General features: G+C 37.0%; 1 protein-coding gene across 14 annotated transcripts in view; it reads left to right on the top strand.

Moving 5' to 3' along the window:
* The window catches only part of LOC119660586 (GATA zinc finger domain-containing protein 11), a 461215-nt gene extending 452956 nt beyond the window's left edge, over window positions 1–8259 (top strand). For all 14 annotated transcript variants that reach the window (XM_038069255.1, XM_038069254.1, XM_038069253.1 and 11 more), the window contains one exon: window positions 6998–8259. In XM_038069255.1, coding sequence (XP_037925183.1) covers window positions 6998–7070 — 73 coding nt within the window. In that variant the 3' untranslated portion in view covers window positions 7071–8259. The remainder of the gene's footprint in view (window positions 1–6997) is intronic.
* The last annotated feature ends 7523 nt before the right edge of the window (window positions 8260–15782 follow it).

Genomic DNA, 15782 nt, shown 5'->3' with positions numbered 1-15782 from the left:
TAGCGACGCTAAACTAGTGAGAGACAGCTCAATTTATGAGAAGGATTCAAAATTAGTAGAAATTTAAACTCAGGTTAAATTTATGATAATGAAAGGATTAATCTAAATTAAATTGAACTAGAAATAGTATTTTGATAGATAAAAATAAGTAATTTTGTTTTGAATATAACTTTTAGAAAAGAAAAGAATTATTAGAGAAATTTTTAAATTGCCAATTGGCGTTTTGAAATTGTCCTTTTTTCTAAATTAACCACTGATCTGGGAGACCCTGCGAGCAAGTTAATAATTGACCTAGATACTTGGCGAAATTCAATTAAAGGAAGAACAATTACTTTGTTGTCAATGATAAATTCCAATGCGTTTTGACTCATCCATGCACAGTGAATCCATAAAAGGAAAAAGAGACTGATGGGACTGAATGGCTTAGGTTTTTCGACATCATCTACATTCTAGAGTTGTGCAGTCCCAAAGCATCGCAATTCCGTGGGAGAGAAACTTTCAATGCGGTCCATCTAAGAAGTTATTTGACTTTGTGGAAGATTGAATGCGGTGTCCATCCGAGGGAGGTTTTCTCGCATTCACTTTGTAAAGAAAGTTGAATGCAAATAAATGGATTCAGACATTAAAATGAACCACGTCGTCATCAAGTTTAGAAATTGATAATAATTAGCGACCCTTCTTTCTGGCCAGAAAGATACGTCAAGGTAACTTTTAAACTGTGGATTCTCCACTTTGGCATTGTGGGTTTTTTGGTTTTTTTGGCGTCAGTCGATATATAATTTAATCATTTATTACGGAAATAACTTCATCCCTTCTCTTCATAATCAAGAGAAATTTTGTAAGTCCATGAACATGTTTCGAAAGCCTTTTAAGTTAGTAAATTCGCAACCAATCAACAATTTCTTTCTGTTGAGACCGTTGCCATTGTCTGTAAGGGTTTACTAGTAGTAGAACTATCTGTATTTAAAGTATTTGGCGAGCCCTTATCGGTTATGTTGTCATATGTCTCGCGTTCGGAGTTGTCTTTTCAGAAGCTTCGAATTCTGCAAATCACATTTTGCATATCACATTCAATGAAGTATGTTCACCATAATTCTCTCCAATAATGACTCGCTGGAAAAAATGGCTCTCGATCCCATTGTAACCCCAATAATATGCGATAAACGATGGCTACCGCCAGATCTGTTGACCACAAAATGAACGAATATTGCATAAACCGTCTATTTTGAATACATGTGAAGAAAACTGGGATGAGCCATCAGAAGTCCTTGAAGTTCTTCCGATCATTATTTTTAAGATGAAGATGAGCCTTAACGGAAAGCAGATATGTAAAGTCACAGTCTAGCAAGAATGTATTATAAGTTCCCAACAAGAAAGAAAGGGGATTTGTCCTGGTTAACCATGTGTTCTCATAAATCGAACGACGTCACTTGATGGACGTAAGAATAAGTTAGCTGCAGTCTAAAATCTTTTCTATAGTATAGTGATATTTGGAAGTCCTTATCTAGCGAGAAAATTATCCAAGCCCCCTCAAAATTAAAAACCAATCAAATTTTATTGAAGGAAGAACATTCTAGTCCCTTTCCCCCTTCCTTCCACTTCCCACCGCTTTAAGAAAAGGTTCAGAAAATCTGCTTACGTTGATTTTTCCAACATTTGAGATGCACTTCACACATTCAAAGACTAGATCAGAGACAGTTTCCTTACAACTAGAAAACGTTACTAGAATTTAAGATTTATTTGCCTAAAGAGTTGGACTGGGGTATGCCACGTTTAAGGTCTCGTTCTTTGAAGTGTCTTCTAACAAAGAACCTCAATTTTGTGTTTCAAATTGTCTGTTTTAGGTAACGAATTCTACCCTACAAACCACGGAAAAGCGATTCACCAAGTATTTGTGTGCTACGGGTAGAGTCATAGGAAAAAAATCCAGTCTCTGAGTAAAAATTATATATTTTCTATCCACCCCACCCCTCTTCCCTTCTTTGCTGGTCCAAAGAGAAATCTGGACTGAGGAGAAATCACTATCTTAAGGATATTTTCAGCGAAATCTTCTCACATTTGGGCGGGCCTCCGTCGGGAGAAAAGGGACATTCCGGACATTTTTCCAGTATTTCATTTTAGTGGATCAAAACCAAATCTTTCTGACCGATTTGGCCTCCTGGATTTTTCGGCCTATAGTGGTTTTGTAGGTGGTCACGCTGGATTAAGAAGTGCAATGGCTTCAACACTTGAAAGTCATGACAATTTAGATACAAGAATCGTTTATCAAGACAACACTACAGTATGGAAATTCTAATAAGTCGAATTTTTTTCATATAACGCTCGAAACTACAACCCTGAAAAGTGACCTGCTTATGGAAGATTATGATTTCACATAATACTCGCTATTACACCCGCCGTTTTTTGAGTTTTTACGACATATCTCGTCAGGTTTTTTTTTCAAAATTCTAGCTGCTTTGTTCAAATTCATCTCTTTATGTTATTTTGTAAATTTTCCTCGACGAATTATACATTTTCTGGCAATCCGCGAGGTACTGAGGCCGGACATAATCTCTAAGACAGCTTTGATTAACATGCAAGAAAACAGCTACATACATCCCCATCGGTTTTGAATTTTCAAGCGAACCCTCTCTAATTTCAAACGGTTCCGTGAAGGTCGGTGTCAACATTTTCAAGCACAAAGACTCTCCATGCTCCTGCTTAAACAGCGCCAAAATTTTCCTACACAAAGGTTTTCAGTGAAAGGGTTCTGATTGCTAAGCCAATGGTTGGATTTTCCAGTTCCATTTACTCTTGATTAACGTGCTCGGCCTACCACAACTATAGGGATGTCAAGGGTTTCGAATCCCTAGTTTTCCACCTCAGATATCTGGTAATGATTTGTACCCATCATCTTATTGACAAGAATGGTGTAGTAAATTTTATTGAGCTGGCTCGGCAACAACCTCAATGAAAGGGGTTATCTGCAATTTTCTTCTCAAAGAGTAAAAACCACTGAACTATAAATTGTGGTGTCCAAACTTCTGCGAGAGCATGCCTTTAGCTCGTGGATAACCGCTCTACGCTACATCAATTTACTTTCCAGCTCTTTCTAAATAGGAGTCTATACAAGAGCTATTTCTAAATCTGTTTAAGCAATGAATTTCGTAGGGAATGCATCCAAGTTCCTTTCCACATACCAATATAACTTCGTCAGGCTTCAACCAAATGCGCCATATTTTCGTCTGCCACTCACATGCAGACTCCTCTGTAACGGCTTAGTGATCAATGCTTTCGAAAAATTACCTAATTTGAACTTTCAAGGACAGGAAATATGCGAAATTTTCATAATAATATTAATTAAAATTAAATGTCCAGACGTATAAGAAAGCTCCAAATTGAATATTTATTATTGAAAGTATTATATAAAAAAATTAAATAAAAAATATACAAAATTGATAAAATAAATATGGAAATTAAAATTAAAATTATAATTATAATTAATTTAATAAATTAAAAGGGTTTGATTGAAAATTTAATAATGTATTTATTCCAGAAATCAAGAATATGTTTTAAAAGTAACTGCTTTAAGTCTTCCAACTTGTTATCATCTAAAGATGTTTGGGACTGCTATGGAAATGGTTAAAATAAATTGGACTGCTCCCCTTTTATTTTTGCAAATATAAACTGTACTTGTTTATAACTTTTTCTTCATAAAGAACCATATTTCCCAGTTTTTGGAATTTTTATTACAATTCTCCAATTTTCTTACAATTGTCTTCCGTTGGAATGCTCTTGAATTATACAATTTATTGAATATTACCAAAACTTTGATTCAGAGAATTAGAATAAAGAAAATCCGAAACCAGTTTCCTTTTACTTTACTAAATATTATTTATTAATTGGCATATTTCGGCGACTACTTGTCGCCTTCTTCTTATCCCAACCTAAGCATTGAAGAAGGTGACAAATAGTCGCCGAAATATGCCAATTAATAAAAAATGTTTAGTAAATTAGAAGGAAACTGGCTTTGGTTTGCGGGCGCCTACGCATCTGCCTTCACGTGCATTGAAGATAGATAACAATTCAGTTTTGAAGCCAGTTACGAAAATAAGGCATTAATAAAGAATTTTGCAGTTATGTCCATATTCCACTTCGACAGGCATGTAACATAATATAAAGAAAGTGAATTTTTTCATGATCTATTTTCAATTTTATTTTTCCACTACGAGCATGGAGAGAACCCCCTCAAAAGAGAACGAATAAATCTAAAATGAAAACTGGAAACATCACGTCTTAATTGATAGACAAGATTACAGATAGGATAAGTTCTATTCATTTCATTCCAATCCCAATTGTTGTCCAAGATTACCAGGACCAACCATAGTAAATATGAATGTAATTCGGCACCCATTTCTTCCCATTCTTAGTGCCCTTTGATCAGTTCCCATTTGGAGGCTCGTAAATTTCAGCATATTTGAAAAACAAAGGTTTGTTCGCAATAATTCTTCCTTCAGGTGAAATATCTCTTCCCTTAATTGAATTTCGCTGAGTTAACGTCCACCAAAATATTTATATATAAGCACGAAAAAGTTTGGATTGGTGGACATAGGCAAGAATTTATTGGTTAAAAATCAAATATTTTAGCTTGGTATTGTTATAAAAATCTTTAAATAGAAGGAAAATGCTATACATCTCCCAAAATGTGTTTTTAGTTTGATTTTGATATTTGATAGCTGTCTCCGAATTTTCTGTTCATTTAAATCCCCAAATCTTTAATTTTCCTCTCCCGAATATATTACCATGTGAAATGGAAAGAAAAAGATATCTAAGCAAGACCAGATAGTATTCTAGTGCACTTAGAGATTACATATTTACCTATACAAATATGCAAAATGTAAAGAATTAAAATTATGTATTGTAAAAACTAAATACAAAATATTACAAAACTGCTAATTTATATGTAACACAGAATATGCCATAAAAGTACTGAGAAATGATTTTCCTAGCGATAAACATCAATATATATATATATTAATTGTACGAAATAATTTGTATTTTAATCATGTCTAAAGTATATTAAAGTAATTTGTTATATATTGCATTAAGTAATAAGTAAACTGATAAAGAAATTACTGTAAAAATCCTATTCTGTCTCGAAAATCGCATCAATTCATCATTTATCGTCCTAATCAATTAATATCATTTCATACTACTTCCATACTAAGCCAACCTCCACATGCCTTTTCCTCCCTCTACTGAATTTTGTTTTGCTTGAAATTGAGCAAGGCAGTCTTATCTGAAGATCCCCCAAATAAAAATTGTAAGTAGTAGAAAAATTATCATTGTTGAGTCTACATTATGTTTGTTATCTGGACTTTTGGAGGATTTTTTTCTTTTTAGGCTAAAGTATTTTATTTCGATAGTTATACTGTATTTCAGTGTATCCTCTGATGATCTTGTACTTTTTCAATGGGTCTTCTTGAGATCTTACATTAAAGCTGGAATCAAATGGTTCCCGAAACACAGTAAATGTTTCTAGATAAAATACTTTAATCTAGGAAAGAAGAACCTTTCAACTGTTTGAATAACAAAAAAAAAAACTTTTGCGACATTTTCCATTGTGTTTTAACATTTGAATATAAATTTTGCATGCATTAACAGTCTCATTTCATACTAACATTTTTAACAGTATTTCAAATTTAAATTCTTTAGTATATTTACGTCTCTTCCAGCATTTTGTTATCGAATATAATTTCAATATTAAACATTTTTCGGCAGAAATATTTAAATGATTTGTCAGTAAGGCTGCATTGCGTCTAATTTCATCTAACACTTCCAAACCGCATTCAAGAGTCAAGTAGAATTCTTAGATCGTTAAAACTCTGCAAGGAAACCTCGCTACAACTCAGAAACTGACTAAATATATGTAAACAAACATACAAACTTAAGATACTACGAGAAATGGGAAGCAAAAATGTGAAATTCGATATAAACAAAAAAAATTGAATTGGAGTTAACGAAATTAGTTTTAATGTGTGTTTGTGTTTGATTTTTCATTCTTAATTTTATAGTTTCCAAACTTGCAAATGTCTACAACAATTAATAGTCTTCAAGCATTTTAAAACCCTAAATATCCTTTAAACCAAATTATTTTCGATAAAATTACTTTTTGTTTAGTAAAATATTTTATTACAAAATTCTTTTAAGAAAAGATAAAAATTTACTGATCATATGTATGTATTTGTACTTTAAGTTTAAGGAGCAGAATGGAAAATATATGAATTTTATTCTAAAAAAGGAAATTAAAAATGCAAGTCAAATTATTGTTACAACTAACTGTTCGATTGTAAAAGTTCTGTTGCCTATACATTGTAGGAAATCTTCAGGTAGAGTAGTATTGAAAAAAATTGAAGAAAAAAAAGAAACACTCGAAAGACAAGAACACGCGTCTTTTGTAGTCTCTCACGTCATCATCAAAACATAAACAAACATGAAAATAATAAAAAATAATTCAATAACGAAAATTTTAAGGAGTTTTAATTTTTACTACATATTTTACCGTGAGCTAGAGCTTATTCAACAAGATTAGATGTAGAGACTCTCAAAAATCGTTTTAAAATTGTCACTAACACCCAATTGAAGAACACAAAAAATAAAAAAAAAACGGAACTACAAAATTATATATTGGATAAATCTTTGAATCAAAAAATTATCAAACAAAAATTATTTAATTAGATGAAACTTTAAATCGAAAATTTATGTTACGAAATTTAACAGTATTAGTTTCATTTTAATTTTGATAACTTCGAATTATAATTTTGATTTGGCAAAATATCTATAATGTATAGTTTTTGTGTTTTTCGATAAAAGTATTATTTAAAAATATTCACCGCTAAGAAAAAAATATCCTTAAAAATCATTTGGATTCCAAAAATCTCCTCAAAAAACATTTGGACTCCAAAGACAAACCTCTGAAAGCACCCTGAATGTGAATCTTATTCTTTTCTCGTTCTAGCTTCAAGTTGCGACTATGGCGAATAGTAATTTTATTCTGGATAAGTGTTTGGTCCTTGCGTGTATTATCCTGAGCTTTTTAACTATTGCAAATCCGTCCTGCCAAGCATGTATCATGTTATGTCAATTCCCACAGTAGTTGAAAGAATGATCCACCACCACAATCACCACTCAGCACATTCACACATTCACTGGATTGTATGCAAAGAAAAGAAAGAGGAAAACCAAAAACAAAGAAAATATCTAAGAAAACAGAATCATTTCGATTGATTGACGAATAACGAAAGAAAGGAAGAAAATTCTTTGATGAAATCAAAAGAAACCGAAAACTGTTCATCTTTCAGTTTCACGAAATCTTTGAATTTCAAACGACCTGCCAGAATCCAAGTGTCAAATGCTGGAACCATCTGAACCTCACATATCCCCTGGATAGGTATAAACACCATTTTTATTTCCTAACTCTTTCTTTACGTTCTGGTTGGTTTTCCTAGTACTGTTCGGTTTTATTTTGTATGTGGATTTGCCAATCGCTGGATGAATAAAAAGAATGAATTGAATTCCATCTTACTTAGCAAGAAATGCATGATGAACTGCTTGCTGCATGACTTAGTTGCTGATGACGACTAAGATAAGACCATATTTTTTAGAATAGAGTTTGCGGTTTTCTTTAGAGTATATGTTGGTGTTTTAGCGTAAGCGTTCGGTGAAATTATAAACACTTGTTTCAGGACATCCCTAAAGACTTGGGTAGCTCTCGGACGAATTTCGGAAACGGTAAATGCAGTTAAAGAGACCATCTCGACGGAAAGGACAAAAAGTCTTGATTTTTAAAAACAGGGCTCCTCCTCCTGGCACTAAAACCACTTTGGATGTTTTACATATTTCACAGAATTAAAGGAAAGGTCCATACTCATGCTTTCATGTGTTCCGAAAAATCCATAACTACAAATTTTGCTTCACATTGACGTAGATTTGCTACTGCCTCCTTTACGATAAAATATTGATATTAGGCTCACTCAAGGGAGCCATTTTGGTGGTTTTAGGTTACATTCAGAGGGGAAACTGCGTTAAAGAAAATGGAAAACCCGCTTCCGAAATTCGTTTGGAAATTAAATTCAGTCCCAGCACTAGGCGCAATCCACCATACTAACTTTGGGGGAAAGGATACACTCTTCTCACACAAATACACCAAATTGGTGGTAGCATCTTTCTCACACATTTACTTCTATAAAAGTCCTATAATATGGTTATAATTTATAAAGAAGGCTATCGAAACATTGGTAGTAAAACGTTCCTTTGAAAATCAGTGATCAACCTGATCAGAAGACGCACTTCGCTCATATCGTACATATACTTAGCTGTAAGATATGTAGATTACAAATGTGGATAATCCAATCATCAAGAAATTTCCACATTGTATCATTCAAAACCATGTTTCAGGATCTCAACCAAATGTAAGTGACTACTGAATCCAAACTCACCCCCAATCTTGTCTTATACTAAATGAAATTTATCTGACCATCTGCATTCATCCATTCAGTTGGCTCACAACGTGTGAGGACACCTGTTGTCTATAAACCATGCCTGTAAAAATTCTTCTCATTAATTCCTTCGCGGCAAATAATCCATCATTTTACATTTTGTTACTAATAGAAAAGGCTATCATTTAAAATTTTTATTCGAAACCAACATTTTCATGAAACTATCTTTATCTTTAAAAGAAGGCTGAATCCTACCTGAATCCGGGCGACGAGGCGCTAAAGTTCTATTCCGTAAGTTTTATGTCAATCCGTTTTTGTAAATATATTCACTACAATTATACATGTAAAACAACTCGGGAAATCGGAAGCTCGGCACCCCACGATTGAAAGGTTTTGCTGATCTTTCTTGTAATAATATTCGGGTACATGATGGTTTCATTTATACATAGATCTTAGTACATATACGTTGAATGTACCCTGTGTTCAAAACAATGTGGTACTGACATTTTACCCCATCGGGGTCGCCAATTTGACGCAAAAGAGGCGACTTTGACCTGATTCAACCTAATTAACAATAGTAGGATTTCCACCAAACTTTCCAGAAGGCTGTCCCATATTCAAGCATATATTACTGCAATCCATATGTATTATTATTAATTTTATTTTAGTAGATGGAGGGTATTTTGGAGCCTAGATGTCGTATGGAGGCATCATCATGATTTTGCTCACCTTAATTTAAGTGACCCTTTTATGACCCCCTCACTTGCCCTTTCGCAATCGACTTCAAAATAAGACTTGATTTGGAAAGTACTAATCGAAACCTTTCATTTAATATTCTATGTGACTATATATATAAATATATATATATATATGAAAAAATGTTACACCCTCTATTTGCATATATGGGGATCCCCCCCTTAAGTTCCACATAGAACGATGTAACTCACTGCATGCGTGGGCGTTCACAATTCCCATCTTCCGACCAGTAAAATCATTTCTGAGAAAAGCGCGTGTCACAGACAGACAAATAAACTATCATAAAAAGTTAAAGTGAACATTTTAAGTAACTGTATAAGGTAGCGGACACGGGCCCGCTCCAATTTTTTACCCTAATCTGCTTAATGTAACTGTACTGAATCTTTTTCTACAAAAGTTCAGTACCGTTAACATTCCCACTGACGAGAAGTTCCCTTGGCAAGTGAGGAGGAGGTCATAGCAGTTGCGAAAAAAAATTGGGAACAAAGCGGCTGGCTTGGATTGTAGCCCCTGCAAATCTCTCAGGGCAGTAGCTGAAATAGCGCCAAATATGTTTGTTGAGGCATTTACCACATGTCTTAAACAAAGGGCGTTTCCTAAACAATAGAAGAAGCAGAAACTAGTGCCAATCTCCAAGTAAAACAAACCTTAGGCTGAAGCTTCATCCGACAGGTCGATATGCTTTCTAAATAATACTGGAAAACTATTTCAACGAATAATTTGTAAAAGTTGACGGGGATAAATGCTGGGCTGTGATCACAGAACAAATATTTGAGTTCCTAAACAACTTGGGCGGGCCGAAGTACCTGGTGCGTACCGTCGCCGACTTCTTAATTGGTAAGCTTTCGTGCTGCGATTCAGATGACGGAATGACATTATATCGAACGACATGTGGACTCTCACAAGGGTCCGTACTAGGCCCACTCTCGTGTATTATTATATATAATGAAGTACAGACGCTAGACCTTCCTATTAGTGTGGTCTCCATTGCTTTCGCGGACGATGTTGGTGTGACAATTGTTGCACGCCTCCTCGGAGAAGTCGAGCTAAAACATAAAACGGAAGTGGTGCCCATTACGAAGCGGGGAAACTCCATGAAAATCAAAGCTGGAAAACAAACAATACATTCCAAGCTTACGTTCAAGTACTTGGGTGTAATGATTGACTATAAGCTGAATTTCAAATCACATATGGAGTGTCCAGCAAGGAAGGCATATAATACCAGAGCACTGATTGCGAGAATGCTCCGAAATATAGGGCCTACAAATAAGTTCTGTCGGTTTTTTCTTTAAATTTGAAGCTTTATTGTGAAAAATTGGTTATACATTCATTGTTCAAAATATTGCCCATCGCTAGCCACAACTTTCTTCCATCTTTCAGACAATTCATAGATACCATCGCGCCAAAAATTGGCCTGTTGGCCGCTATCCACTCATCGACCCATTTTTTGAGTTCGTCGTAATTGGAGAAGTGCTGGTCAGCCAAGCCATGCTGCATCGACCGGAACAAATGGTAATCAGAAGGAGCAATGCCTGGAGAGTACAGCGGGTAGGGTAGGACTTCCCATTTCAACGTTTCCAGATATGCTTTAACGGGCTGTGCAACATGTGGACGAGCATTGTCATGTTGCAAAATAACTTTATCATGCCTTTGCTGGTATTGCGGCCGTTTTTTCTTGAGTTCGCGGTTCAAACGCATCATTTGACGTCGGTAGAGTTTGCCCGTGACCGTTTCGTTCGGTTTTAGCAGCTCATAGTATACCACACCCAGCTGGTCCCACCATATACATGGCATGATCTTCTCACCATGAATATTCGCTTTGGCCGTCGATGATGAGGCATGGCCGGGGTATCCCCACGTTGCCCGACGCTTGGGATTATCGTAATGGATCCACTTTTCATCGCCAGTAACTATTCGATGCAGAAAACCCTTTCTTTCTTGTCGTTGGAGCAGATGTTCGCACGTGAAAAAACGGCGTTCGACGTCTCTTGGCTTCAGTTCATACGGAACCCAACTTCCGACCTTTCGGATCATTCCCGTTGCTTTTAAACGGTTGGAAATGGCTTGCTGAGTGACTCCAAGTGTTTTTCCAAGTTCTTCTTCCGTTTGCGATGAATCTTGGTCGAGCAATGCCTCTAATTCTTCATCTTCAAAAATTGTTGGCCTATTGAGAGTAGCTTTCCGATGAATGTTTGGAAATGTGGATCAATGGAATAAAAAACAAGCTACGCCATCTATTGTGAAAACCGACAGAACTTATTTGTAGGCCTAATATAAATGGTCCAAGGCTGAGCTGTCGACTCCTTATTGCGAGGGTTATCAGTTCGATCAGGTCGATATGCAGCTCCAATGTGGGCAGATGAACTGAATAATCTAATAAATAAGACAAAAATTGGATATCGCAGAAGTACACTTCGCACATATTGTGCTTACAGAACGATTTCCGATGAAACAGTCTGCATGATAGCAGGTATTATCCCGATTGATATTCTGGCGAGAGAAGGACGGTAGTTAAGATCGGGCGCATTTCACTGGAGAAGCTCCTGCCCCGTCGGCAACAGCTAACACGAACTGAAACTATCGATGAATGGCAAGAGTGAAATGCATCGAGCGACCACACGGGGAAGTAGTTTTCCACCTAATACAGCTATTGAGTGGACACAGAGTTTCCAGAGTATATCTCTAGCGAGTTGGGCATGGTGGGAGAACTTAAAAGCCGAAAACATAATGGAGTCTATGTTGAAGTCGAAAGATAATAGCAGCTATCCGTAAGAAGCTTAGGCAGGAAAAAGCCGGCTGGATGAATGAACAACAGAGAAGCACAAATGTGAACACGAGTGCACGAACGTGAATACGATTGCAGGATAAATCCTGATCCCGCGACGTAATACTATATGGAGGCCTCGCAGGAAGTGTGGAAGGAGAAAGAGATGGTTTTACTGGGTAAGAGTCCCACATAACTGTCTAGCCAACGGTAGCTTTTGAAACTTTCCACCTGCTATCGACAAAAGAAAGACAGACAGGGACACAAACAGACGATGTCATGTTCATCATGGTCGTACTTAAATTGTTTCTAAGGCGACCGAGCTTCCTTAAATATGGTATATACCGGCATAGCTGCTCTACCAGATTAGGGTTTATGAATTCCTATTTACCTTTTTTTTTCAAATCTGAGATCTTCCACCCCATTTACCCTTTGAGGTTATGTTCTTTATTTCTTTAACACTTTACTGTTTGTCTCACCATAGGGTCAAATTTCCTTCTGTGCAATTCAACAGTTTGACTAGTTGTCATGTACTCTTCAGAGATTTGGGTCCTTAGCGAAAAAATGCGTTCGGAAGGAGAACCTACTAAAGAACTCAGTATATATAATGAATAAATTTATGATCCTGTGGTTTTAGCTAAAAGCTGGTTCAATATTTTGCGAAGGGGGGTCACCTTCACTACCATGCAAAACTTTTAATTTCAGCTGAATTTTAGGCTTTTAGGTCAGATTCAAATACAACAAAATAGCCTATCTACTGTTTGCAAATGATGGAAAAAAGCAACCTATTTCAATAAAAATAAGGGTGAAAATGACAAAATACAAGATACCAAAACACAGCCCAGGTGCCAAAAAAATGAAAATTTCATTAGAAAACTACAATTTCCGATAATGGATGTGGCCCTTCCTTCGTTTTCTATCACCTCTAAGACTCTTTAAGGCAGGCTTCTAAATAGTTTTTCGATACCTCATTGAAGCATTTCCTGCCAGCACTGAACAATTATATCCTTGAGATCCTGTGCATTTTCGTATAGCTTACTAATGGAAAAAAACGTGACAAATTATCCCAAGGTTACTAGCTAAAGATCTTACCAGCCAATATAACCATTTTTTTTCTGTTTAAAAATTTTCGGCAATTTTGCATGGCCCTTTTTCGATCTGGAGAGAAATTTCCTGATGGTCGCTATGAATACAGTGATCATGACAGACTAGACCATTCTCCTTGTCAGTGTGGTTCTCACGAATGTCAAATCGTCTCTTAGAAAGTGGATACTTGGATCGCCGTATGCCACCCCATATTTCTTAGAGCTGGAAATCAATTCGGGCCGTAATCTTCTTTTGGGTGTCACATTTTGCTTTTCGGCCACCTTGGTCCATGCGTTCCCGATTTTGTTTTTTTTTTGTTTGGGACTTTACCTTTCCTGGGTAAATTTTTACTATTTTGGTGATTTTGTTGGCCTTTTTCTTTTCTAGTGGGAGGAATTTTTGCCTTTTCGCATCCTGCGAGGATCCGAAAAATAGTGCACTCCCTCTGTACTTGCCTGAGTGATATTTTCTTTTTTTGATGCATTTTTATAGTCCTTGGCACTATTGTACAGGACTCGAATAGCTCTGATCATGCTTTTGTTGCCCTGGTGCAGATTGTGTTGTCGTTTATGAATTCGGATAACTCTAATATTTTTCCTCCGAGCGGGGCGAAAGGCTTCCTGAAGCCACTATCGGGGAAGATTACAGAATCTTCGAGCTTCTCCTAAATGGGTCCAGCACTACCTCCTGCGATATCATGGGCCCGGTATAGTCATTCCAATGTGAACTGACGAATGTTCAGTCTGTGAAGCATGTTTCCGTGTCGGGTGGAATGATGTACTCCTAAACGCTTCTTTCTCCAGACTAATTGCCGTTTTAGATGCAAGTCCATGCAGCTATCCACCAATGAGGCATTTCAGTTAAGAAATATCGACGACCGCTAGCCTACTTACCCACTTCCAAAACCGCTGGCACTGGGGTTCCGGCCCCTTGAGTAGTAAGTTTTACCCTAATTTCTTTTGCTATGTTTTTTTCTTGCTCTGGAAGTCCTTTCCGTAGCCATTTTTGTTAACAGGTGGATGTTTGTTTCTCACCTACCCGACTCGCACATAAACATGCTCATGCCTGCAAACTTCCAAATGTGTAGAAGGTCGTGTTCATATGCATCGTCGAATTTTCCCCTAAATGCACGAAGGGACACACCTGATGAGAGATCTGGCAACTCCACACAAATTTGTCTGCCTATCTGCCTGCCTGCTACATGCACTTTTCTCCGAAACGGTTATAACTATTACCATTAAATTTGGTAGAAAGGTGGGAGTTATGAGCTTTCACACATGCGGTGAATGATATCACCCTATGTTGGCCTTAAGGGGGCTCTCCATGCATGCAAAGGAGGGTGTGCCTTTTCGCCCGCATAGCTGTGTGCCCCTGGAACCTCAACTTGCCATCGATCATTGCCCCAAGGTAACTAATGATCTATTTTGGAACTAAGGAATGACCTTGCGGGGTCTCTGAATACTCCTCCCTCCCTCCCCCCTCATAGACCATCCATCTCCACCTTGCCACTTGCACACAGTCGCCGTTTTCTTGCTGTTTTCAACCTATTTCCCCCCCATTTATAGGTCTGGTTCGTTCACCGCTTTAAATATTAAGGTGTTTCTTTTGGATTGGGTTGGCTATTTCCTTTCCGGTTTTTTTTTTGTTTATGGTGCTCGCCACTTCTTTGTACCCTTCAGTACGGTTGGCGTCATGTTTGGCATTCTCATCCTGATTATGAATGACTTCACTGTTTCCTATCCCCAATGTTGCCTTCAATCGTCCACTAAAATTCATTTTTGTTCACCATTGTGGCTACTGATTCGTCACTAAACCCTGTATCTTGATCTTGGCCAGCATCCTGTCTTGAGACTTCTTCTGCCATCTCTTTACTGTTTGATTGAGTCTTCAATACTAAACTTGTTGCTTATTGAATGATCTTTGCGATCCTGGTTGAATCGACGACGAGCACGATATTTATTCCAATCCGTAATATTACACTCAATAACTTAAAACCAAGAATCTGCATCCCCATATGCACATGCACGAAATTATTTTCAAATCCAAAGCCATCCTGAAACTAGTTCAAAAGCCAGCCCGAAGCCAACCTAAACTAAGCCTAAAGCCGGAAACGAGTACAAAAGTCAGCCCAATGCCAACTCAAAGCCAGCCCGATACTCGGTGTCGGCATCGATAGCTGCCGCCGCGACTTGTACTACGAAGAGCGCTAATGTTAAGTAATGCTATAGTACAACATCACTTGTGTAATGCGATGATGCTTGGTAGTGCGATGATGCTTGGTAATGGGATGATGCTAGATAGTGTAATGATTCTTAGTAATGCGGTGACGCTTAGTAATGCGATGACGCTTGGTAATGCGGGGACGCTTCGTAGTAATGTTAGATGATGTTGTAATGTTTAGATCGCGTTCGGTAATGGACGTTACATTTCCATATACCCCATACTTTAAGGTGATATCACTTTTGTAATATTAAATACATCGTCTACCCATCTCTACTTTCCAACGCGGATTTAGGGCAGTTGATGCATGGAACGACATTTAATTAGACGCTTTGCCTATTAATGCAGATAAAAAGAGTGCTATCATTCGTCGCACTGAAAAGCTCTGTTACTGTCTGTCTTAAGTTTGATTTTATTTACCTCTCTTTCTAAATCCACAGCCATTTGATGTCATCAGCTTAGTCGAGTTGTTTGAGGAA

Source organism: Hermetia illucens, chromosome 6, assembly GCF_905115235.1.
Source record: "Hermetia illucens chromosome 6, iHerIll2.2.curated.20191125, whole genome shotgun sequence".
Taxonomy (NCBI): domain Eukaryota; kingdom Metazoa; phylum Arthropoda; class Insecta; order Diptera; family Stratiomyidae; genus Hermetia; species Hermetia illucens.
The sequence above is the reverse complement of the archived record's forward strand: the minus strand, read 5'-3'. Positions and strand labels throughout refer to the sequence as shown.